This window comes from Ranitomeya imitator, chromosome 1 (genome assembly GCF_032444005.1).
Source record: "Ranitomeya imitator isolate aRanImi1 chromosome 1, aRanImi1.pri, whole genome shotgun sequence".
Lineage (NCBI taxonomy): Eukaryota > Metazoa > Chordata > Amphibia > Anura > Dendrobatidae > Ranitomeya > Ranitomeya imitator.
In genome coordinates, this window is record NC_091282.1 from 345,610,283 (window position 1) to 345,634,406 (window position 24,124).

A 24,124-nucleotide genomic window follows, 5' to 3' on the forward strand; every position below is an offset into this window, starting at 1 on the left:
TACCTCTATAAGCAGCTGTGAAAGCAGTGAGGGATCTAGAAAGAAAAATAAGCCATTCTACCCAAGGGAATACCTATAAGGGGGTGTCAAATAGCAGACACTAGGGTCCTGGTGTAGAAATTGTGCTCAAAGGCCGCTGAACCCTGAAGGAGACACCTATATTATGACTTGATCATGACAGTAGCTCTGTTACAGGTTTTGCATTAAGGCACAAGAGCGGTTAGTGACACGTCTGGTTCTGCCTTTATAGTGATAAGAGATAGAAAAAGAGATTTATTTATCAGCACTGTCAAATTCTTAGACACTGAAAACCTAGACTAGGCTGTCTTATATTACTCCATGTGTATCCAAGTGGTTCATGTCTAGTCTAAGCTCACACCACTTATTCATTGGCTTACTTTGCGCCATAAATATCCACAATTCTGGCGCATCTCTTGACTAACTGTCCACACCCATTTCTTATTAACTATGCCCCTTTACAGCAAGGTCATGCCCCCTTGTCAGACAAGTTGTAAAAAGTGTAAAACACTTCCTGTAAAAGGTACAAGTCATGAAAGTTTTTTTGTGCACATTACACCAGAATTCTGGCACCTTTCGATAGATATATATTCTACATTTTATAGGTAACAAATAGGGATGAGCGAGTATATTCATTAAGATTCGGTACTCGGCGAGTAATGCGGTACTCGAATCCTAGCGAGTATTTCACTACTCGCCTCTCAATATTCGTATCTCCCGCCCAGCATTAGCCAATCACAGTAATGCTTCAGCCTTCTTGGCTATGGGCGGCATTACTGTGATTGGCTGGCTGCGTGGCGTCATAGATGAGTCATTATAGTAGGCTATGACTCATATAAGACCTGCCGGTGCCATTTTCTGCATATTGCATCCGGAACACAGCTAGGAGAGTGTGAGCAGCTCATAGGGAAAGTTGTGCTTCCAGAAATCATCTAAAAAAACACAAAAGCTCTTGTGAGAGCTATTCTAGTAGTAGGTGACTGTAGTAGTACAGGGAGACAGGCAGGAGAGTTACACATATAGTACCTCAATATCTCGGCTCTTGCTGAAAGTGCTGAATAAGGTCAGGGAGTAGTGACAGTTTTCCCAGCTATTTTTGGGGTCACATTTACCCCTGCAGGCCAGTTTTTTTTGCTCTTGCGGTGCTGTTTACACACCAAATAGCACGCACGGTACTGCACAACTTAGATGCAGCCAGCACTTCTATCTTCTGTGGTGACTGGCGAGCAAAATTTTTTACGTTAAACTCAGGCCAATTTTTTTGCCCTTATGGTGCTGTTTGCACACCGAATAGCACGCACGGTACTGCACAACTGAGACACAGCCAGCACCGTTGTTTTCCGTGGTGACTGGTGAGCAAAATATTCGGCTTTAAACTGAGGCCAATTTTTTTTACATTGCAGACAGTCCTCCTGTTTGTAAAACACAAAGCAGTACTAGGCTGTAGTGCTACCTTCCGCAAAGCACAAACTGCCTCTTGTTCCCCAGTATCTGCATCTGAACATCTGCAACTGTCAAAAAAAAACCAAATTCCCAAAAAGCCTGTTGTGAAGGGACAGGGATGTGAACGAGGGCGTGGGGTTGTCAGTGGTGCCCGACAAGGCACTGAGTGGTAAACAGAAGAAGGTTGATGCATCTATGTTCCTTGCAAAAATTCCCAGTCTGGAACGTAAACGTGTCTGGAAGCCAGAAGAGCAAGAGCAGATACTGTCTTGGATGGCAGATAAGGTCTCAATTAAATTTTCTAGTAGCACCCAATCCTCTACGACCACACAGTCTACTGTCGATATACAGAACGCTGGGTCATCCAATCCTCAACCTATTCCTACTTCCTCCCCCCCTCAGCAGTCACAGGAAACATTTGACCCCATGCTTGGCCACTCCGATGATCTGTTTCGTACAAATGATCCTTTGGTTGTCTCTGGCCTCTCAATGTGCAACATTGAAGAGGAACGTGAGGAGGTATCTTCTGTTCATGGCCAAATATTTGAAAACCCACAGACAGAAGAAAGCCACTTTCAGTCACGTGATATACCGGCTCAAGACGTGGAGGCTGATGATGATGAGACACAGTTGCCATCTGGCCAACTGACAAGGCCAGCTGACAATATCAACACGGAAGAAGGATGACATAGACGACAAGGTGGTCGATGATGAGTCCACTGATCCGACCTGGCAGGGACAAGGGCAAAGGCAACCAGAGCACCACCAGTATGCGTAAACACATTGCAGCCAAGCACCCTAGTCAGTGGGCGGAACAACAGGGTACCAAATCAGTGTCTGCGGGTCAAACCACTGCCATGTCGCCTGTGATCCGTCCTTCCCAATCTGCTGGCCAGGAAGCAGGTGCTCATGCCTCCTGCTCACAAGCTGCAGTTGCAGAGACGCAGGACACAACAATCCCAACCACTTGTTTGTCCCAGCCAAGCGTCCAGTTCTCTGTGCCCCAGATCTATGAAAGGAAGCGTAAATACCAACCCACGCAACCACAAGCACAAATACTAAACGCGCACATTGCCAAGTTGCTAGCCGTGGTGATGATGCCATTTAGGCTTGTGTGGACACAGTCTTTCTGTGATCTCTTGGCTGTGGCTGCCCCACAATATTCTGTTCCCAGCCGGCACTATTTTTCCCGGTGTGCCATCCCTGCGTTACACCAGCACGTGTTAAACAATCTAAAGCATGCTCTCACCAATGCCGTAACCGGGAAGGTCCACCTAACAACAGACAGGTGGACAAGTAGTAGTGGACAGGGACGATACATTTCTGTCACGGCACACTGGCTGAACCTGGTGGGACAAAGTCGCAAACTGAAACATCACATATCCTACCCATGCAACGTATAGCGGGCCCAACCTCAGTCATGGTTTCGCCTCATCATATACGTCAAGTCTCTCTTCTTCCTCCTCCTCCTCTACCTCATCATCCTATGCTGAATTACCCTTCACATCACTCCCAAGTTGGAAGCTGTGCAGCAGCGCATCGGCAAAGCGGCAACATGCTCTGCTGAAGCTGATCTGTTTAGGTCAAACACCACACAGTGTGGCAGAGCTGTGGCAAGAAATAAAACAGACCGATCAGTGGCTCTCCCCACTGCAACTAGAACCCGGTCTGGTTGTCAGCGATAATGGGCGTAACCTGGTGGCAGCACTAAAGCTTGGGAAGCTGGTACACGTGCCATGCACGGCTCACGTGCTGAACCTAGTGTTTCAGAAATTTATCAAAACATACCCTGACTTGCCGTACCTACTTGAGAAGGTGCGCCGTATTTGAGCCCATTTCCGCCATTCCTCTACCGCTGTTGCAGATCGTACAGCGCTTCAAAAGCAATTTCATTTGCCAAATCACTGACTCATTTGCGTCCTGACCACATGGTGGAACTCAACATATCATATGTTGGCAAGGATTAGTGAGTAGCAGAGGGCACTTTCTGAATACCAGCTTAAACATGCCTGTCAGACTGCGACTCAGTCAAAACACATAACAACTGTCGAGTGGGTGTGGATCGCTGACATTTGTGAGGTGCTTGATAAGTTTGAGTACTGCACCAAACTTGTGAGCTTTGATCAGGCTATTATCAGTGTGATGCCCCAGGGTCCTGGTTGTCACAGTCGCGTTGCTTTACTCACGGGGAGAGTGATGTCAGGCTTGGAAGAGATGGAGGATTCCTTTTGACAGGTAATCAGCACATACACCACCGTTCTGACTCCAGGCCAGAAGGGGGAGCTCTACACCCGACTTAAGGGGAGCTGCTCTCTCTGGTCGGAAGGAGGAGTTAATTACCACCACGCTAAAAGGAAGGCTTTTAACTCCACCTGGTTAAAGCTGGACTCTGAACTCACTTCCAAGCCAGCCGGACCCTGCCTGTACCTGTGATCTGGTGCCCTGGATGGTGGCTCCCTGCTACCATCAGTAAACCAGCTTAAAAGACTGCACAACTGCGTCCTTCATTCTTTACTGCACCAGTTACCATCTTCCATCTATTCACCGGGAGCCCTAGGGACCTACTACACCTGTGGGAAATTATACCATCTGGCTGCCATAACATCACCCCAGAGGTTCCCTTTAAGCAGCGTTGGTCATCCCTGACCGAATATCACAGGTAGCATCACAAACTTTATTTCAAAAACCCCTTTTAAAGACCTTTCCTTTAACATGGGCGCCCAGGGCCACGGACCGGGTCGCTGCCACTGTGACATGTCCCTTTAAGTACCAGATCCGGTACCGAGTACCCCCACTGCCCTGACGGGTGACTCAACAGCATTATCATCCCAATGCTATGTGCATTGAAAGAGTTGCTGCATAATCTAAACATTGAATATTTGAGTGCCCATCGGCAGGGTATGGAGCAAGATTTCACACTGGGTGATCCTACCCAGCCCAGCCAATATCATGATGAGGCAAGATTGGGTGATGAAAATGAGGAGGAAGATGAGGAGGGAGAGGACTTATTTTTATGTTGTACCGAGGGAACCCAATCCCAGCTTCAGGTCTGTCCAGCATGGGTTGGCTGGGGAGGAGGAGGTGAAGGAGGAGGAGGAGAGTCAGTGTGAGGAGAGAATGGGTATTGTTCCTCCTTCTGGGGCCACAGTACATTTGCCTCATTGCAGCTTGGCACACATGGCACAGTTCATGTCTAATTGTCTGTCCCAAGACCCTCGCGTGATCCACATTTTCAACAGCAACAGGGCCGTTGTTGATTATTGTTGTTATTGTTGATCATTTAATAACAACATCAGACTCAGACACCGCTGGTAGCAGAGGTACCAGCTCTTTGCAATAACATGCATTAATGGGGAGAGACAGGCCCAGCAGGTCCAAAAGAGGTGGGGGGAAAATATCCACCAACTGGGCCATCTTCAATAAACTGGCTCATCAGCAAGGGCTATCAGGACCGGTAACAATGTCAAGGAGGCAGAAGTTGAACAACATGCTCAACGAGTATCTAAGTGACCATACACAGTTGGCCAGACCTCTCCTTATATGCCTTGGAGGTTCTGGCCTGCCCTGCTAAAAGTGTGGTGTCAGAGTGTGTTTTCAGTGCGGCTGGGGCAATCATCACAGATACACGCACACGGCTGACTACAGAGAATGCAGACAGGCCGACTCTGGTAAAATTTAACAAGGACTAGATTTCGCCACAGTTTTCAAGCCCACCAGATTACATCATCCCAACCTAAAGTCATCCAAAACGTTCTTTTATGCTACTGGTGATCACGTCCATCCCTTCCCATACAAACCCCTTTCCTCCTTCTTACATGTGTATCGTGCTCCTGCCACATGTACCTCATGGTCAACAAGCTAGAAACAATGTTCCATTCATGAATATTTCCCTTCGGAGGCAATTGTGATGAGACCTCCTTCCTGCATCAACCATGGTATCATGCCCCTTGGGCTAATTGTTGGAAACACAATGTCTATGCCTGCTCATTGGGCACTGGAACTACCATGCTAGTAGTCTAGTTTTATAATTGTCTGGCACTTGAGGCCTCCTTCCTGCGTCAACCATGATACAGCCCCTTTGGCTAATTTTTTTAAGACACCATGCCTTCACATTGTGCAGTGGCTGTGGAACAACAAGGACAGTAGTCCAACCTTTAGAATTGTGAACCCCTTGTAATGATGATTTGTGGCTTCTTCCTGCATTAACCAACACACAGCTTTTTACCGCCTGCTTTTAAACAATCATGTACCCATTTCAGCCTTTACCTCAGGCCCCCAGACCGCTTTGTAAGGTCCAGCATAAAATTACTCGCATTTCCCATTGACTTGCATTGTACTCGATACTCGTCACAAATACCCGAGTATTAAGACCTACTCGTTACGAGTATAGCAAGTCCGAATATTTCACTACTCGCTCATCTCTACATAAAACTGTAAAATCCTTAATTCAGATTTGAAGAATATGCACTTACTATTAGATTAGAAACCAAATAATTTGTAGGTCAAAAAGAACCAATGAATTAAGCCGGCCTGCCTGTCATATAGCAGTGTGCCAATGATCTGTGAATGCGACTGAGATAGCGACATGATGAAACTCAAACCTAGAACAAATGAAGCTAAATTATTGCAAGGTTTCTCAGCTACTTATATAGATTTATACTGTGTGAAATACTGATAAAAACAAATTTATAAACTGTAGATCTTAAAGGGAATCTGTCAGTAGGATCAACCCTCCAAAGCCGTCTATTTGGGCATGTAGGTCATAGGAAGCTGCATAAAATGATACCTTTTGATCCAATGTCTTATTCCAGAGAAATCCACATTTTTCTTATTGTAAATATTCTGTTCCATGCTATGGGGACTGATCTGCAGAGTTTATTTTAAATAAAAGGGGCATTACCAATGTGATGTGTAATGTTTACCAGTGTTAACAGTGTGATGTGTAATGGACGTTCTCTGCTCTCCTGATCTCACTGCAGAACCGTGTGTGAATATAACTCACACATCTGCAGGTTTCTCTCAGCTTCAGATTCCATCTCACAAACAGTAAGTGTTGCAATACAGCAGAGCTGCAGCCAGTGGCGTAACTACAAAGTGAGGGGCCCCGATGCGAACTTTCAAATGGGGACCCCCCGCGCCAAAATATTTCCCACCGAAATTCACATTTTCCCTATTCATTTCGCACACTATAGTCGTGTTGCAATGTTGTGTAGTCTGACCTAATACTGCCCTGTACTCGCTGAGAAAAATGATTTTATAACTAACATGTCCCTATAGTAATATGTCCTCCCTCGCTCTAATTCCAAGCGCACTCCCGGCGTTTGAACTCTGTGTGCTGTTTCTTCCTGGTATGACGCTGCAGTGCGTCATTTCCAGACCTGTGCAGTGTGGGGGTGTATTGGGTGTACTGGTTGGCTCTGGAGCATACGCACTGCACATTCTGACACTGGCAAGTACACGCAATACTCCCCCACAGTGCACATGCTGGGCTCTGCCCACAGCCGTGTACAGCCCGTACACACACGGCTTCGCTCCGAGAACCCGTACACACACGGCTCCGCTCCGTACACCTTGTACACACACGGCTCCGCTCCGTACACCTTGTACACACACGGCTCCGCTCCGTACACCTTGTACACACACGGCTCCGCTCCGTACACCTTGCACACACGCGGCTCCGATCCCTACACCTTGTACACATGCGGCTGCGCTCTTTACACCTTGTACACACGCGGCTCTGCACCGTACACCTTGTACACACGCGGCTCCACTCCTTACACCTTGTACACACGCGGCTCCGATCCCTACACCTTGAACACACGGCTTCGCTCCGAGAACTCCGTACACCTTGTACACACGCGGCTCCGCTCCCTACACCTTGTACACACGCGGCTTCGCTCCCTACACCTTGTACACATGTGGCTCCGCTCCCTACACCTTGTACACACGCGGCTTCGCTCCCTACACCTTGTACACATGTGGCTCCGCTCCCTACACCTTGTACACACGCGGCTTCGCTCCCTACACCTTGTACACATGCGGCTGCGCTCTTTACACCTTGTACACACGCGGCTCTGCACCGTACACCTTGTACACACGCGGCTCCACTCCTTACACCTTGTACACACGCGGCTCCGCTCCATACACCTCTTACACACGCGGCTCCGCTCCATACACCTCTTACACACGCGGCTCCGCTCCATACACCTCTTACACACGCAGCACCACTCCATACACCCCATACATACACGAATCCGCTCACCTCTTTCACCCATGGCTCAGCTTTGTACACACCTGACTCCGCTCCGTACACCTTGCTCCACTACATACATACACGGCTCCGCTCTGTACACCTTGTACACACACGGCTCTGTTACATAAACATCCCCTCATTCAGCACCATGACAATCAAGCACAGCAGAGTCCTGCATAGTGCATACACTGAGGCCACTGATCATGTGACCCCTGACTCCTCCCCTCCTGTGACCTCATCACAGGTCCTGTGCGCATAGAACAGGTAGGTGTGTGTGTGTGTGTGTGTGTGTCAGGTGTAAGCAGCACATCACTCACCAGCTAATGCCTGCCATCTCTCCAGCTTCAGTCAGTGACACGCACAGCCCTTCTGCTAGGTCACATGTCCTTCACGGACACGCCCACTCGCCGCACACTGCTGAAAGTCTGGGGAAGCTGTGGGCGTGGCCAGCAGGATGCGTGCGTGACTTGTCTCCTTCCCCTGCTACTTGTTTGCTGGACTGGGCGGGCCCTGAAAACACTGTGGGCCCCGTCGCAGTCGTGACCCCTGCGACCGCAGTTGTTACGCCCCTGGCTGCAGCAAATATGTTTGTAAGGAGACAAAGTTCGGTTCTTCTGTGCTTTGTTAGTTCCATGTCTCACACTGGTAACTCCCCCTTTTATTAAATATTAGCTCTAGAGGCAGATTCTCATGCAGATCAGTGTCCGGACCATAGCCCTGAACAGCTAATTTACATACAGTTAGGTCCATATATATTTGGACAGAGACAACATTTTTCTAATTTTATTTATAGACATTACCACAATGAATTTTAAACAAAACAATTCAGATGCAGTTGAAGTTCAGACTTTCAGCTTTCATTTAAGGGTATCCACATTAAAATTGGATGAAGGGTTTAGGCGTTTCAGCTCCTTATCATGTGCCACCCTGTTTTTAAAGGGACCAAAAGTAATTGGACAGATTCAATAATTTTAAATAAAATGTTCATTTTTAGTACTTGGTTGAAAACCCTTTGCTGGCAATGACTGCCTGAAGTCTTGAACTCATGGACATCACCAGACGCCGTGTTTCCTCCTTTTTGATGCTCTGCCAGGCCTTCACTGCAGTGGTTTCAGTTGCTGTTTGTTTTGGGGCCTTTCTGTCTGAAGTTTAGTCTTTAACAAGTGAAATGCATGCTCAATTGGGTTGAGTTCAGGTGACTGACTTGGCCATTCAAGAATATTCCACTTCTTTGCTTTAATAAACTCCTGGGTTGCTTTGGCTTTATGTTTTGGGTCATTGTCCATCTGTAGTATGAAACGACGACCAATCAGTTTGGCTGCATTTGGCTGGATCTGAGCACACAGTATGTCTCTGAATACCTCAGAATTCATTCGGCTGCTTCTGCTCTGTGTCACATCATCAATAAACACTAGTGACCCTGTGCCACTGGCAGCCATGCATGACCAAGCCATCACACTGCCTCCGCCGTGTTTTACAGATGATGTGGTATGCTTTGGATCATGAGCTATACCACGCCTTGGCCATATTTTTCTCTTTCCATCATTCTGATAGAGGTTGATCTTGGTTTCATCTGTCCAAATAATGTTCTTCCAGAACTGTGCTGGCTTTTTTAGATTTTTTTTAGCAATGTCCAGTCTAGCCTTTTTATTCTTAATGCTTATGAGTGGCTTGCACCGTGCAGTGAACCCTCTGTATTTACTTTCATGCAGTCTTCTCTATATGGTACATTTGGATATTGATACGCCGACCTCCTGCAGAGTGTTGTTCACTTGGTTGGCTGTTGTGAAGGGGTTTCTCTTGACCATGGAGATTATTCTGCGATCATCCACCACTGTTGTCTTCCGTGGGCGCCCAGGTCTTTTTGCATTGATGAGTTCACCAGTGCTTTCTTTCTTTCTCAGGATGTACCAAATTGTAGATTTTGCCACTCCTAATATTGTAGCAATTTCTCGGATGGGTTTTTTCTGTTTTCGCAGCTTAAGGATGGCTTGTTTCACCTGCATGGAGAGCTCCTTTGACCGCATGTTTACTTCACAGCAAAATCTTCCAAATGCAAGCACCACACCTCAAATCAACTCCAGGCCTTTTATCTGCTTAATTGAGAATGACATAACGAAGTGATTGCCCACACCATTCCATGAAATAGCTTTGGATTCAATTGTCCAATTACTTTCGGTCCCTTTAAAAACAGGGTTGCACATGTTAAGGAGCTGAAACTCCTAAACCCTTCATCCAATTTTAATGTGGATACCCTCAAATGAAAGCTGAAAGTCTGAACTTCAACTGCATCTGAATTGTTTTGTTTAAAATTAATTGTGGTAATGTCTATAACCAAAATTAGAAAAATGTTGTCTCTGTCCAAATATATATGGACCTAACTGTATAAGAAAATGAGGATTTCTCTGGAATAAGACATCGGATCTCAGATATCAAGGTATCATTTTGTTCAGCTTCCTATAACCTACATTCTCACATAGTCGGCTTAGGAGGTTTGATCCTACCAACAGATTCCCATTCAATATGTACTGTTGGTCTTGCATCAGCAATTATTTAGAAATGAAGTACATACAGTTTTGCCAGCTTTTTCCCTATACTCAGATTCCATTTCTGCATTTCTTATTCTCTTTTTCATTCGCTTCCAAATCTCTTTTGTGAATCAGTCTAGTGAACTGTATGAAGTGTCTTTCTGAGTTAACATCTACTGAAATCTAGGTACACAGTAACTGAAATAATTTACGTTAGGAGACCAGTAGTTACTGTATAACCAATAGGAACACATTTCAGCCAGAAAAGTTTTGCTAAGTTGATGAATCAGTAATATACATCTTGAGAAATGAACACCTACACTGTTCTTGTGTATCATTCATGATGCTCAGCTTGATTGTGTTTTGGGGTGATGGGTTCCTTGATAAAGACTGATACAGCTGTGGGGGTTTCCTTTGTCTCACATACTCCACTTACCCCACAGCCTGCCATTTAACCCTTTCTTTACCTGTAACGCCTTCCCTTCTGGAGAATTGCAGATATTGGACATACTGGTCATGCTTTATAAATGATCATATATAAGTGGTTTACTGAAACGTGGCATAAAAATAAGAGTGGTATGCTGGAAAACACTCTGGTTTCATATTAAAAGGAATCTGTCATCAAGTTTTTGCTACCTAGTCTGACAGCAGCATAAGGTAGAGACTTGAGCCTCAATTCATTTTTGCCTTTGGTCCTTTTTTTGTCTAGTTTTGCGCTTTTTTTATATGCTCCCAATTGTTCTATTTGCGCCTTTTTAGGTCTGTTTTATAAGTTCTCGCCTGTTTTTGTTTTTTTCCTTTTACGGGCGGAGTCTAACAACTCCAGATTAGAGAATACACCAAAATGTTTGTACAATTCTTTGTGACTTTTGTCTCCTAAAGTCACAAAACCAAACGTGCACCAAACAGCCCAGTAAGGGATACATAGCTGGAATCAGGATCTTTCCCCCTACAACATGTTCCTCCCATGATGTAGGGGCAAAGACCCTGATTCCAGCACTGTATCACCTACTGGAGTGCTTGGTGACAGATTTCCTTTAAAAAGATAGGTCACATGGTGTTGAACCTGTACAGCTAAAACAACGATGCCACTAAATTAATTATTTTTCATAAAAATTAGGTTAATGAAAACGTAGTCAAACTAATTTTTACACTTTTTAACTCCAGCGGTGAAGGTGTTAATTACATATGCATCAGAATAACAGGTAGAGTGCATGTAATTTCATGATCATAATAACTAATAGGCTGCTTGATCAGAAGTACTAATTATGTTTATTCTTTGCTAACATTAAGGGTTATGATACAGTTCTGCAATGCAGTGAAATGAGTCAGTGCACAATTACACTTGTATTGAAAACAAATTAAACATAGATCCAAATATAATCAAAGGACTGAAAAGTAAAATCAGCTGACTAGAGAATAAAAACTGATGGCACGTATCAATGGAGGTCTTTTGAGAATTTACAAAACAAACTGAATGTATTGTTAAATGGAGTCTGTCATCCTAAATTTACACTTCAAACTAACCACATAGCCTTGTTGAAGATGACTCCTCCTTTATGTTTTTTTAAATCTGTTCCTCCTTTGCACCTTCCCAAAAAACGTTATTGTAATATGTAAATATAGGTGCTCAGTGCATGGCTAAATGCCTCAGTTCACAGCTCCACACACTTATTTAGATTGCTGCCACTCCTTTTCTGTTCATTGACCGAAGATAAAGGCAGGGTTCACATTGCATTAATGGCAATGCGCTGACGGCATCTGTTACACAGCGGCACTAACGCTATGTAACGGATGCGTTAGCGCATCCATTGACTGCCATTATGTAGCACATTGCTAACGCATGTCATAATCGGCATGCGTTAGCAATGTGCCGTCATTCTGTGATGGACCCTCGGGCGTGGTCTGCAGCGTTTCCGGGTCCGTCACCGATAGCGTAGGTGGAGCATCTGCGCTATCGCGATTGCATAACGCGATCTTTAAAAATCACTAGCGTTGGTGCAGTCCGTTTAATGCATGCGTTGAACGGACTGCACCAACGCAATGTGAACCCAGCCAAGCCTCTCTCCTGTCCCAGTGCAGGAAAGAGCACAAAAATCACACTCTCCTCCCTGCTGACAATGTTCTTCACCTCTGCTATCACAGCAGTGTAGGAGAGCACGCATAAATCACTCTCTTCTCGCTACTGACAATGCTCTTCACCTGTGCTATCACTGCAGTACAGGCGAAAGCACAAAAATCACTCTCTCCTCCCTGCTGACAATGTTCTTCACCTCTGCTATCACTGCAGTGTACGAGAGCGCACATAAATCACTCTCTTCTCGCTACTGACAATGCTCTTCACCTATGCTATCACTGCAGAGCAGGAGAAAGCACACAAATCACTTTTTCCTCACTTCTCACATTGCTCTTCACCTCTGCTATCACTGCAGTGCAGGAGAGTACACGTAAATCACTCTCACCTCACTTCTGATATTGCTCTTCAACTTTGTTGTCACTGCAGAGCAGGAGAGCGCACATAAATCACTCTCTCCTCGCTGCTGACAATGCTGTTCACCTATGCTATCACTGCAGTGCAGGAGAAAGCACAAAAGTCACTCTTTCCTCGCTTCTCACATTGCTCTGAACCTCTGCTATCACTGCAGTGCAGGAGAGCACATATAAATCACTATGACCTGGCTTCTGATATTGTTCTTCACCTCTTTTGTCACTGCAGTGTATGATAGCGCACATAAATCACTCTCTCCTCGCTTCTGACATTGCTCTTCACCTCTGCTATCACTGCAGTACAGGGAAGAGCACACAAATCACTCTCTTCTCACTTCTAATATTGCTCTTCACCTCTCCTATCACTGCAGTGCAGGAGAGCGCACCCAAATCACTCTCACCTGGAAGCTGACATTGCTGCACAGCTTTACCCTAGCGATGTAATCAGGAAGGAGTGATTTGTGTTTTCTCTACTGAACACGTTAGTGATCACATAACTACGGTTTATCTTCAGACTACTGGCTCTAGGTAAGCCAGAGCGGTCAGTCAACAAAAGGACTGGCAGCAGTCTAAAAAAGTGTGTGAAACAGTGGTGCACAGAGGCATTTAGCCACCTCAAGAGTGCACTGAGCACCCTCATTTGCATACTAGAATAAAGGTGTTTTGGGGGCAAAGGAGGAACAGATTTAAAAACAAAAAGAAAAATTTGTATTATACTGCATCTCCTAGAAGGCTATGTGGTTGCTTTGAAGTGTAAATTTGAGATGACAGACTCCCTTTTACTAGATTTCTTAGACCTCATGAGGCTGGTGTACGTAATTTGAAAAAACATGTCAAATTGCTATATAATATTTTTTTTTAAGTTTTCTCATGCTATATTAAAATGAGCGTTTTATGAGTCCACTTCGACTCAATTTAATATCAGGATTATGCAGCCACATGAATTTGCAGAGTTAAGTGTACTAGTCTCAATCAGGTCTAAGAGATCTATTTGCTGTGCCAATATTGAACCTGTTCTATATATCGCACATTTTACAAATGGTAGTTAAAAAATTAGTGATAGCATTAATGTAATAGCCTTGGGGCTTGACAGTTAATCCCAATATCGGATACGGTAATTCTTTGATAAGGGGTCTTACATTCAGATTCAGCTGGACTAGGAAACAACAATGACAGTAGATGACACATGAAGATAGCCATGTAGACTTTCAACAAACTGCCTCACATTATACCATAAAATGATATTCCCACTTATTGCTGATTATTTCACATCCATGGGGCCTAATTCCTAATCTGGTTCATATAGAACTAGTAGGTTATTGAGTCAAGTGACTTGAAGACTCACCCAATTGTAGCACTTCAGAAGAAAGACCTGCTAAGGCCACACTTTGCATTTTTACATGTATTTTTTTAACCAAAAGGAGGCTTACTTGGAATTCAAATGGTTAAGAAGAATATAGGAAAATATGCTCTCTGTTAATTATCTCACAGAAAACGTGATTATTTAGCTTAGCATTACTATATGCTATGTAAGTGTGGATACTATTTGCTTGTAGTAGACATTTTTGACATGTTATGCTTTCTTCTGTTTCAAACCTATAATGATCCCGCATGATCCACTAATTCCCTCATCATCTCTGTCCTCACTATAATTGCAAGTTGCAACTACAAAATGTATTAATCATAAATAGTTTGTTCACATTAGTGATTTATTGTGCAGTTCCAGCTTGCACTTTTCTAAGACAAAGAGGGAGCAGAAGTCATAGATACAAGGAACAGATAAAGACAGCGAAGGGCCCCTGTACAAGAACATATTATGGGCCCTTGCTCTGCATTAGCTCACCTCATGTCTCTAACAATTCACAGTAATGGTGAGCTATGAAATTCTTTAGTCCTGAACCTTGAATGCAGCAAATGCATAGTAATTATCTGATAGAGGACCCCTTAACTACGGAGCCCAATGCAGCTGCACAAGTTTTACATATATTATTCCCTAACTTTGGCCATGATTCATTTAAGAGGTTGTCCACTACTCAGACAACCTCCTCTCAATAACTATTTATCCTCATGTAAAACAAAAATCGCATGTACTGACCTCCGGCGTCGTAACATTACAGCGATGTCGGAGCCAGGGCTCGGGACACATTGCTATGTCACGAGAGCCCTGCAGTCATTCAGCAGCCACTTCACTCTTGCTTCCTTTGGTCATAACTGACAGGTGGAGGAAGTCAGAGTGCAGCAGCCGCTCTCAGTGTTTCCGAATGTCAGTTTGGTTTGAAGAAAGTGAGAGTGAAGTGGCCCATTAGGACCTGCTGACTGGCTGCAGGGTTCACATGACATAATGTCATGCAAGCTTCTGGAGATTCGGTGCCGACATCCCTGGAACGGTATCAGCAACAGAGGTGAGTACAGTCATCATTATTTTACTCAGGGGGAATATAGTAATTGTGAACGAGTTGTCCAAGTAGTGGACAACCCCTTTCAGACTGGCATTTGCACACCAGTCTTAATGCTAGGTGAGATGGAGTAAAAAGCACCAAATTCATTGTAAGGCACACACCTTTAAATTAATTTCGCACATCTTAAAACTGTTGTAGGCCTCAACCAGAAATATTACAGGGGCTGGCGTGCATTTCTGGTGTAATTTATGCCATTTTTGTGGTGCAAGTTAAGGTTAATTTGACTGACGAGCTTCACCACATCATCGGTCTCAGCTCTGCTGGTCAGGACTGGGATAGAAACTGCAAATTTTTGCCACACTTCAAAGCGTTTTACACCAGAAAATGGCCCCTTTAGTATCATCAGTATTTGCATGTCAAAACGAGGAGTGTCTCCAAAACACAAAGTTAGGTGTTAATCTTTCAAGTATAGTTTTTCTCTTCATGTTTCATTCCTGGTTTTGGCTTACAAACACTGCTGAAAAATCTCTGATGTCTGACTTAGCCCTTATACTTCTCCCGTGTCGTCTCACTTTTTCTTAGAAAATCGCAAGTAGAAATAGCCCTGTAAAATGCTAAAGTGAAGACGTTGTAATGGTTGCATCTGGGTGGGAGGGGGTTAATCCCTCACAGCTGTGTCTGTCTCTTGCTTGTACAGGGGGAAAGGATGCTGCAGATCAGAGAAGCGTTGAAGATTTTAGCAGAGAGAGTTTTAATATTGGAGACAATGATTGGCATTCACGGTGAGTATGTGAATTTGTGGGGAGAAAATAAAACTACTAGTAGGAAATCACAGAGGGCATGACAATGGAGGGGGAGCCACATTTATATGAGGGAGAACTCATGCAGATGACATATTTTTTCCATATTTATTCAGTTCTGGTTTTTTTTTTCAAAATTTTAAAAATGCCCCATTGCATAGGTTATCATGGAACTATGAAAAAATGGGCTAAATGATAAACAGAAACTGGTATAAAAACACATATATACAATTCATGTCTAAGACGTGCCTTATTTTGTATCAGTAAATTGCATTATTTCATATTCAATCGTATTTCAATATGGTCGTCTGAACGAGCCTTAAGGTGTAGACGCTATTAGGCCAAGTGTAAGGAAATTACTATGACAATTTAAGGAAATGTTATTGAGAGTTTTAGGGATCTGAATCACACGGATCCCAAATACATTGTTAATGCGTCTCAGTGTGACCACAGTATGGAAACATGGGGTTGTGTGCTGCAACGGAAGTTGCATATCGGACAAACCTTTCCTTTAGGCCTTATTCAGACATGGCATGCAAAAAAACACTCCAAGTTTCAGGAGTGTTTTGTGCGATTTTCATCAGTGTTTCCTCAGGGTTTCAGTTTTTATCATCAGAGTTTCATCAGTGATTTCCTGATAAAATTACAAAATGTCTCCTATTCATTGCATTGTTAATCACGGACAGCAGTGATTTTTAACGTATAAGAAATATATGGGTATTATATGGGTAATTTTGACTCATGGCTCACGTTAAAAAAAAAAAAAAATACACAGCACATGGGATTCCCAGGTTTCTGAATGAGGCTTTAAAAGCATTGATTTCACAGCTTTTAATTGAAACATTGTTCTGTGATGAGTTCTGTATGAATTGAGATGCACATGTTCATGTGTGTGAGGTCCTCAACAGGTTTCTTCATGTTTCTAATTAATGTAGAGTAGTAATACTTTTGAGAATACCAAGAAAAATGGTATTCATATTATTTTAAAGCACCAATAATCCCGGTTACTGTACCTGTAAAATGGGTTTAAATATAATCCCAATTGCAAAAAAAATTTGAGGCACTGTGTAGAATCTAAAGAAAACAAAATGCAATGATTTGTAAGATTTTTATAGACATATTATATCCACAGATCAGAAGTTGAAAGTTAGACATTTTTCCATTTAATTTGAAAAAAAAAAAATCACTCATCTAAAAATTGATGGCAGATACACATCTCAAGACGTTGGGATGTTGGGAGACAAGGTTAATTAAAGGCTGGAAAAGTAAGTGGTACTAATGAAAAACAGCTGCGGGGTCAATTTTCATCTAAGTCATGACTTTGTATAAAAAAAGCATGTTAGAGAGGTAGAGTCTCACCAATCTGTGAACAACTGCGTCTATACATCTGTGAACACAGTTCAACATGCAAGTTATAGATCTATCATGCAGGGAAGGAGCCATATACCAACACAATACAGAAGCGCTGCCGTCTTCTCTAGACAAAGTCTTATTTATAATGAACTTAGGCTAGATGGAAAACTGTTCTGTGGTGAGAAGAATCAAAATTTGCAATCTTTATGGAAATCAAAGACACAGCGCCCTGTGGACTCAAGAGGAGTGAAGGACCATCCAGCTTGTTATCAGTTGACAGTTCAAAAGCTGCATCTCTAATGGTATGAGGGTTGAGTTAGTGCTTAAGGCATGGGTAGCTTACACATCTTGAAAGACACTATTATTTCTGAGCGTTATATAGAGGTTTTAGAACAACATATTCTCCCATTCATATACCTATTTCAGGGAAGCTATTTCAGAAAGACAAAGCTAAACCACATATTGCATCCACCACAACACCATTGCTTCACAGAAGAATTTAGGAGATGTACTGGATGCATAAAGTCCAGACCTTTCATCAATAGAAAACATTTGGTACATTATGAAACAAAAAATTCGGCAGAGACCCAGGACTGTTGAGCAGCTGGAATCCTACATCAGCCGGGAATGGGATACCATTACTCTCCCAAAACTCCAGCAATTGTCTCCTCACTTTCTAGACGATTACAGATTGTTGTAAAAAGAAGAGGGGAAGCTACACAAGTGTAGACATTGTCTTATCCCAACTATTTCGAGAAGTGGTGCTGCAATCAATTTCTAAATTAGATATTTTTTCCATTGCATGTGAAAAAAAATTAACTTTTTTCATCTTCTGATCTGTGTTCTGTGTTCTGTTATGAATAAAATATGGCTATACTAGATTTAAAAATCATTGCATTTCTTACATTTCACACAGCATCCCAACCTTTTTGGAATTGATATTGTGCATAAAACTCAAAGCAAATACAATAAACACAAACTAATAGTGACAGACTGGTACAGAGGAAGAGATTAAAGGGAACCTGTCACCCCGTTTTTTCAGATTGAGCTATAAATACTGTTAAATAGGGCCTGCGCTGTGCGTTACTATAGTGTATGTAGTGTACCCTGATTCCCCATGTATGCTGAGAAATACATTACCAAAGTCGCCGTTTTCGCCTGTCAATCAGGCTGGTCTGGTCAGGTGGGCGTGTTCACAGCGCTCTTTTCTTCCCCAGCTTTCCGTTGGTGGCGTAGTGGTGTGCGCATGTCCAAGGTCCGAATTCCCTGCGCCCACGTGAAGACACAGCGCGCGATCTGCGCTGTAATCCCTTGCATCGGTGGAGGCGGCCATCTTCCTGGGGCCGCGCGTGCGCAGATGGAATGCTCTGCTGCACGGGGCTTCAGGAAAATGGCCGCGGGATGCCGCGCGTGCGCATTAGAGATCGCGGCGGCCATTTTCCCAAAGCCGAGATGCAAACTCGCGGCATCCCGCGGCCATTTTCCTTAAGCCCCGTGCAGCAGAGCATTCCATCTGCACACACGCGGCCCCAGGAAGATGGCCGCCCCCACCGTAATTTAATTAGTAGTTGTAGTTGTGACAAGCTTGACATTTTGCAAACCTTTACTTTTAGGTGGTTCACAACTTATTACACATATTAAAGAAGGTTTTTTTTTTAAAGTAAAATTTCCTATACTGCTGCTTCCCTGCTGTCACTCCACTGTGCCCCTCTTTGCTGACACGGCTGCAGCGGTACCGTACCGCCTACACCTTGTGATCACTGCAGTGGTCATTGGTCTCACAGATCTTGCTTTATCTATTCTGGCATCAACGCTGAGTGTCACCAAGGACCAGTGGAGGAGGAGAGTCAGCAGTCAGTAGGTAAATATATTTTTCATTTATGTATTTTTAATTAAGGCCAGCCTATAGACAATTAAACTGTAAAGGTTGAAAACCCTTTTAAGAACAGAACTCATCCTTCATTATGGTTTAATGTGCAATCGGACAGGATCCGGTGTTCCCTGAACAAGGAATGTGGCAGAATATAACAATCCTAATGGACTTACTGGAACCAGTGAATGTAATAATTCACTGTAACACCACAAAAACCCCACATGCCTTTTGACCCGATATCCAATCATACAATGATGTCCATCCCTTTTGGGTATGGTTCTGATAATGTCTACCATGCGTCACTATTGTACAAGCTGTAACTAGTGCAGTAAGGTGCTGCTGAATTGCTCCAACTCTCAAGGTCATGGATCAGCAACCTTTAACGCTACAGCTGTTGTGGAACCGCAAATCCCAACTTTCCCTGTCGGCCACAGTTTGTCAGGCAGCTGTTGAGGTATGTTGGGAGTTGTAGTTTCACCAAGGGGCGAAAATGGCGTAGCAATGCTTTAAGTAATCACTCAACATTCAGGGACCAGATAAAAAAAAAGTCTAACAGCAAAAGAAAACAGCATAATTTATGTAGTGTATATTACAAAATGCCTTTACTGTAATGTAAATGTGATGTCATAGGTTGTCAATGTGATGTCATGTTCACAAATGCAGCGACAGATGTAATCCCCCCAATTTGCAATGCCTAAACCTCATATAAGGATAAAGCAGATAAACTCTCCATGGGCTGCTGGTATACAGAAAAGTATCTACTTAGTTACAGCATGGAAATCTTGAGGAATACAATCTGCAAAAGCAGCCACTAGTTGTTTGCTAATAAGTGCTTATTTCATTTCTACATTTTGGCCCCGATTCATTATTGCTGTTTCTCCACTTTCCTGGAATAATTTACACCTTTTTTACTCCGACTTTATTATTTGTGCCTTATTCTTTATATGTTTTATGCCACTTTCTAAATTTTCTTTCTTTTTTTAAGTCTTTTTTTTTTATTTCTCTTTGACAACTTTATCCAGATGTCTTAGACTGATTCATGAAATTAGATTTTTATAAAATGTTGCAATATTTTTGTGCATCTCACTAAACACTCTACCTGGAATAAAGTTTCTGGAGAAGTTTTCAATTTGGCGCATTTTTGCAACCTTTCAAAAGACTTGCAACTTTTGATGCTAGAAAGCTGCAAAAACAGGTTACACACTAAAATAAAGAGCATTTTTGATTTTTCTGCCAAATTCATGTGGTACGAGAGAAATTTTGTAAGCATTTAGTGCAAAAAAACTTAAGCAAATACCACAAGACAAAAAAAGTGACTTCAGTGAATCGTGAATGATGATACCTACAGTGGCATGCAAAAGTTTGGGCACTCCCAGTCAAAATTACTGTTATTGTGAAAAGTTAAACAAGTTGAAGATGAAATGATCTTTATAAGTTAAAGATTACATATTTTCTTTGTATCTTAGGCAAACATAGAATTATACACTGCTGAAAAAATAAATGGAACAGTTAAACAACATAATGTAACTCCAAGTTAATCACACTTCTGTTAAATCAACCAGTCCAGTTCTATAGCAACACTGATTGTAAATCAATTTCTCCTGCTGTTGTGCAAATGGCACAGAGAACAACCCCTTCAAAGGAGCGGTTCTGCAGGGGGTGACCACAGCCCATTTCTCTGTTTTCATCCTTTTTGGCTGTTGTTTTGGTCACTTTTGCATTTTGTAATTGCTCTCACCCCTGGAGATACTGTAGCATGAGGCAGTGTCTACAACCCACACAAGTTGCTCAGGTAGTGCAGCCCATCCAGGATGCCATATCAACGTGAGCTGTGGCAGGAAGGGTAGCTGTGTCTGTCTGCACAGTGTCCAGAGCATTGTGCAAATACCAGGAGACAGACCAGTACACCAGGAGACATGGAGAGGGACATAGGAGGGCAACAACCCAGCAGCAGGACAGCTAAATTTTCCTTTGTGCAAGCAAAAAGGAGGAGCAGTGCTAGAATCCTGCAAAATGACCTACATCAGGCCACTAACAACCATGTGTCTACTCAAACTGTCAGAAAAAGACTCAATGAGGGTGGTATGAGGGCCCGATGTCCACAAATGGGTGTTGTACTTACAGCCCAACACTGTGCAGGATGATTGGCATTTGCCAGAGAACACCAAGATTGGCAGTTTCGACATTGGTGCCCTGTACTCATCATGGATGAGAGCATATTTACACTGAGCACATGTGACAGACATAATAGAGTTTGGAGACACCGTGGAGAAAGCTCTACTGCCTGGAACATCCTCCAAAATGATCGGTTTGGCAATGGCTCAGTAGTGGTCTGGGGCAGCATTTCTTTGGAGGGCCAGACAGCCCTCCATATGGTAGCCAGAGGTACTCTGACTGCCATTAGGTACCGAGATGAGATGCTTAGTCCCATTGTGAGACAATATGCAGGTGCAGTGGGCTCTGGGTTCCTTCTAATGCATGACAATCATAGGTCTCATGTGGCTGAAGTGTGTCAGCAGTTCCTGCATGATGAAGACATTGATGCTATGGACAGGCCTGCATGTACCCCAGACATGAATCCAACCTCAGACATCTTGTCTCATTACATCCACCAACACCACATTGCACCACAGACTGTCCAGGAGTTGACTGATGCTTTAATCCAAGTGTGGGTGGAGATAATAATAATAATTTTTATTTTTATATAGCGCTAACATATTCTGCAGCGCTTTACAGTTTGCACACATTATCATCGCTGTCCCCAATGGGGCTCATAATCTAAATTCCCTATCAGTAGGTCTTTTTGGAATGTGGGAGGAAAACAGAGTACCCGGAGGAAACCCACGCAAACACAGGGAGAACATGCAAACTCCTGTCAGATGATGTCCTTGATCCCTCAGGAGAACATCTGCCGCCTCATCAGGAGCATGCTCAGGTGTTGTAGGGTGGTCATACAGGCACATGGAGGCCACACACACTACTGAGCATCATTAGTTTGTCTTGAGGCATTTCCACTGAAGTTGGATCAGCCTGTAATTTGATTTTCCACTTTGATTTTGTATATCACTCCAAATCCAGACCTCCATGGGATATTAATTTTGATTTCCATTGATCATTTTTATTCTTTATTGTTCTAAACTCATTACACTATGTAAAGAATAAAAATCTGCAACTGGATAATTTCATTCGGTGATATCTAGGTTGTGGCTTTTCAGTGTTCCTTTTATTTTTCGAACAGTGTATATTTTCATCTTTTACATTTTAAAAATTACAAAAAGGAAAATGGGCCAATGCAAAAGTTTGTGCACCCTGCATGGTTAGTATCTAGTAGCACCTCCTTTTGAAAATATCACAGCTTGTAAGCACTTTTTGTAGCCAGACAAGAATCTTTAAATTTTTGTTTGAGGGATTTTCATCTATTCTTCCTTGGAAAATTCTTCCAGTTCTGTGATATTTCTGGGCCATCTTCCATGCACTGCTATTTGGAGGTCTAGCCACAGATTTTCTATGATGACCAGATCAGGGGACTGTGTTTTCAACTTGAACTTTTTTTTTTTTTTACAGATGATGATATGTTTGCATCAAGAATTTGTTGAAATTTCATTTAATCCATTCTTCCCTATACCCGTTGTTCTGCCTTCCTCCACGTATGGTGCTGTGTGGATTTCAGCATACAGCTAACCCTCATCCAATTCCCTGTAAACAGACTGTATGGATTCTTAAGTCTATATTTATTGAGATGACGAACAGTGGACAATAATGGGTAAAAACTACAAAGGGAATAAACCGTGTATTAGTTCTGGCAGATAACAGAGACAAAAGCATGATACAGAGTGCAATTATATCAGTAACTCACATTACAGAGGCTGCACAGTAACATTACAACACAGGAATGCAGTTATAATATCTATCTAAGGCAAATACATGCTGCAAACTGTTCTGCTCTATACAGAAATGCAATCTATCTGTAAGCAGTGAAAAGGCATTATAATAAAGTGCAGGATACATTGCACAATATACCTAACTACACAGTACATTGAATAAACAAAGTCACGACTTCAATCAGCATAACTACCAACTACAAAATTATTACTAAGGTAGAAATGAGAATAAATATCCGCTGAAAACAATACTGGATAGAGCATACAGACCGGTCACTAATAAACAAGGAGCAAAAAAGGAATGGGTCAACAAGAACCCCAAAGAACGACCATGAAGTCCACAAATAATAGTAAAATATAATTCATCTTTATTAAATATAGTATAGGAAACAGGTGAGGACACAGTGCCACTCTAAGCACAAAACACCGCACAATTGCATGACTGCACCAGGGGCGCACAGAGCCAGGGGACCATAGCTGCTTATACTTCAAAAAACCATTCCCTCCCCAATAAGGGGTTGTGGTAAAAATAGATAACATATTGTAGTAAGAAGTTATATCTGCACATACTGTATGTGGCGTACAAAATCTTAAGAAAATGTCAAATTAAGCAAAAATATGTATTACTTATAAGAAACCTAATGCCACCAAAGGCAGAAATTCTTGCCACAGGGGAATCAAAGTTATTACCTCTAATCGAATGCAGATGTCCAGATTCCCAGAGTCTGTGCTCCCACCCCTACACAGTACATTGCACGGTGGCTGCATATACATATTCTTACATAACACACACATGTAAGTACATTTGTGCCTCACCGGAATCAGCTTATCAAGAGTAATGATCTGAAGGAAGAGAGAGCCAGGAACACGTGTGTAAAACTCAAGGTCCGGGGGAAAATAACTACTCTTGCCCGGGAAACCAGGGGCGGTTCTAGTGAGAACACAGGGCTTAAAGCGAAATGCTCCTGAATACAGGAACAAGATAAATGTGTACCTAATGACCTCTAATGGTGACAACTGGCACTACATTGTGAATTAACTTGCTGCACATTAATGGGCAGAACACCAGTTAAATGTTCCCCATGGCAT

The 24,124-nt window shown here is 43.0% G+C and overlaps 1 protein-coding gene across 1 annotated transcript in view; it reads left to right on the forward strand.

The window, feature by feature from the left end:
• EMID1 (EMI domain containing 1) overlaps positions 1-24,124 on the forward strand; it is a 247,384-nt gene that overhangs the window by 197,656 nt on the left and 25,604 nt on the right. Inside the window, exon 14 of the mRNA XM_069759923.1 lies at positions 15,826-15,910. Within this exon, the coding sequence (XP_069616024.1) occupies positions 15,826-15,910 (85 nt within the window). The remainder of the gene's footprint in view (positions 1-15,825; positions 15,911-24,124) is intronic.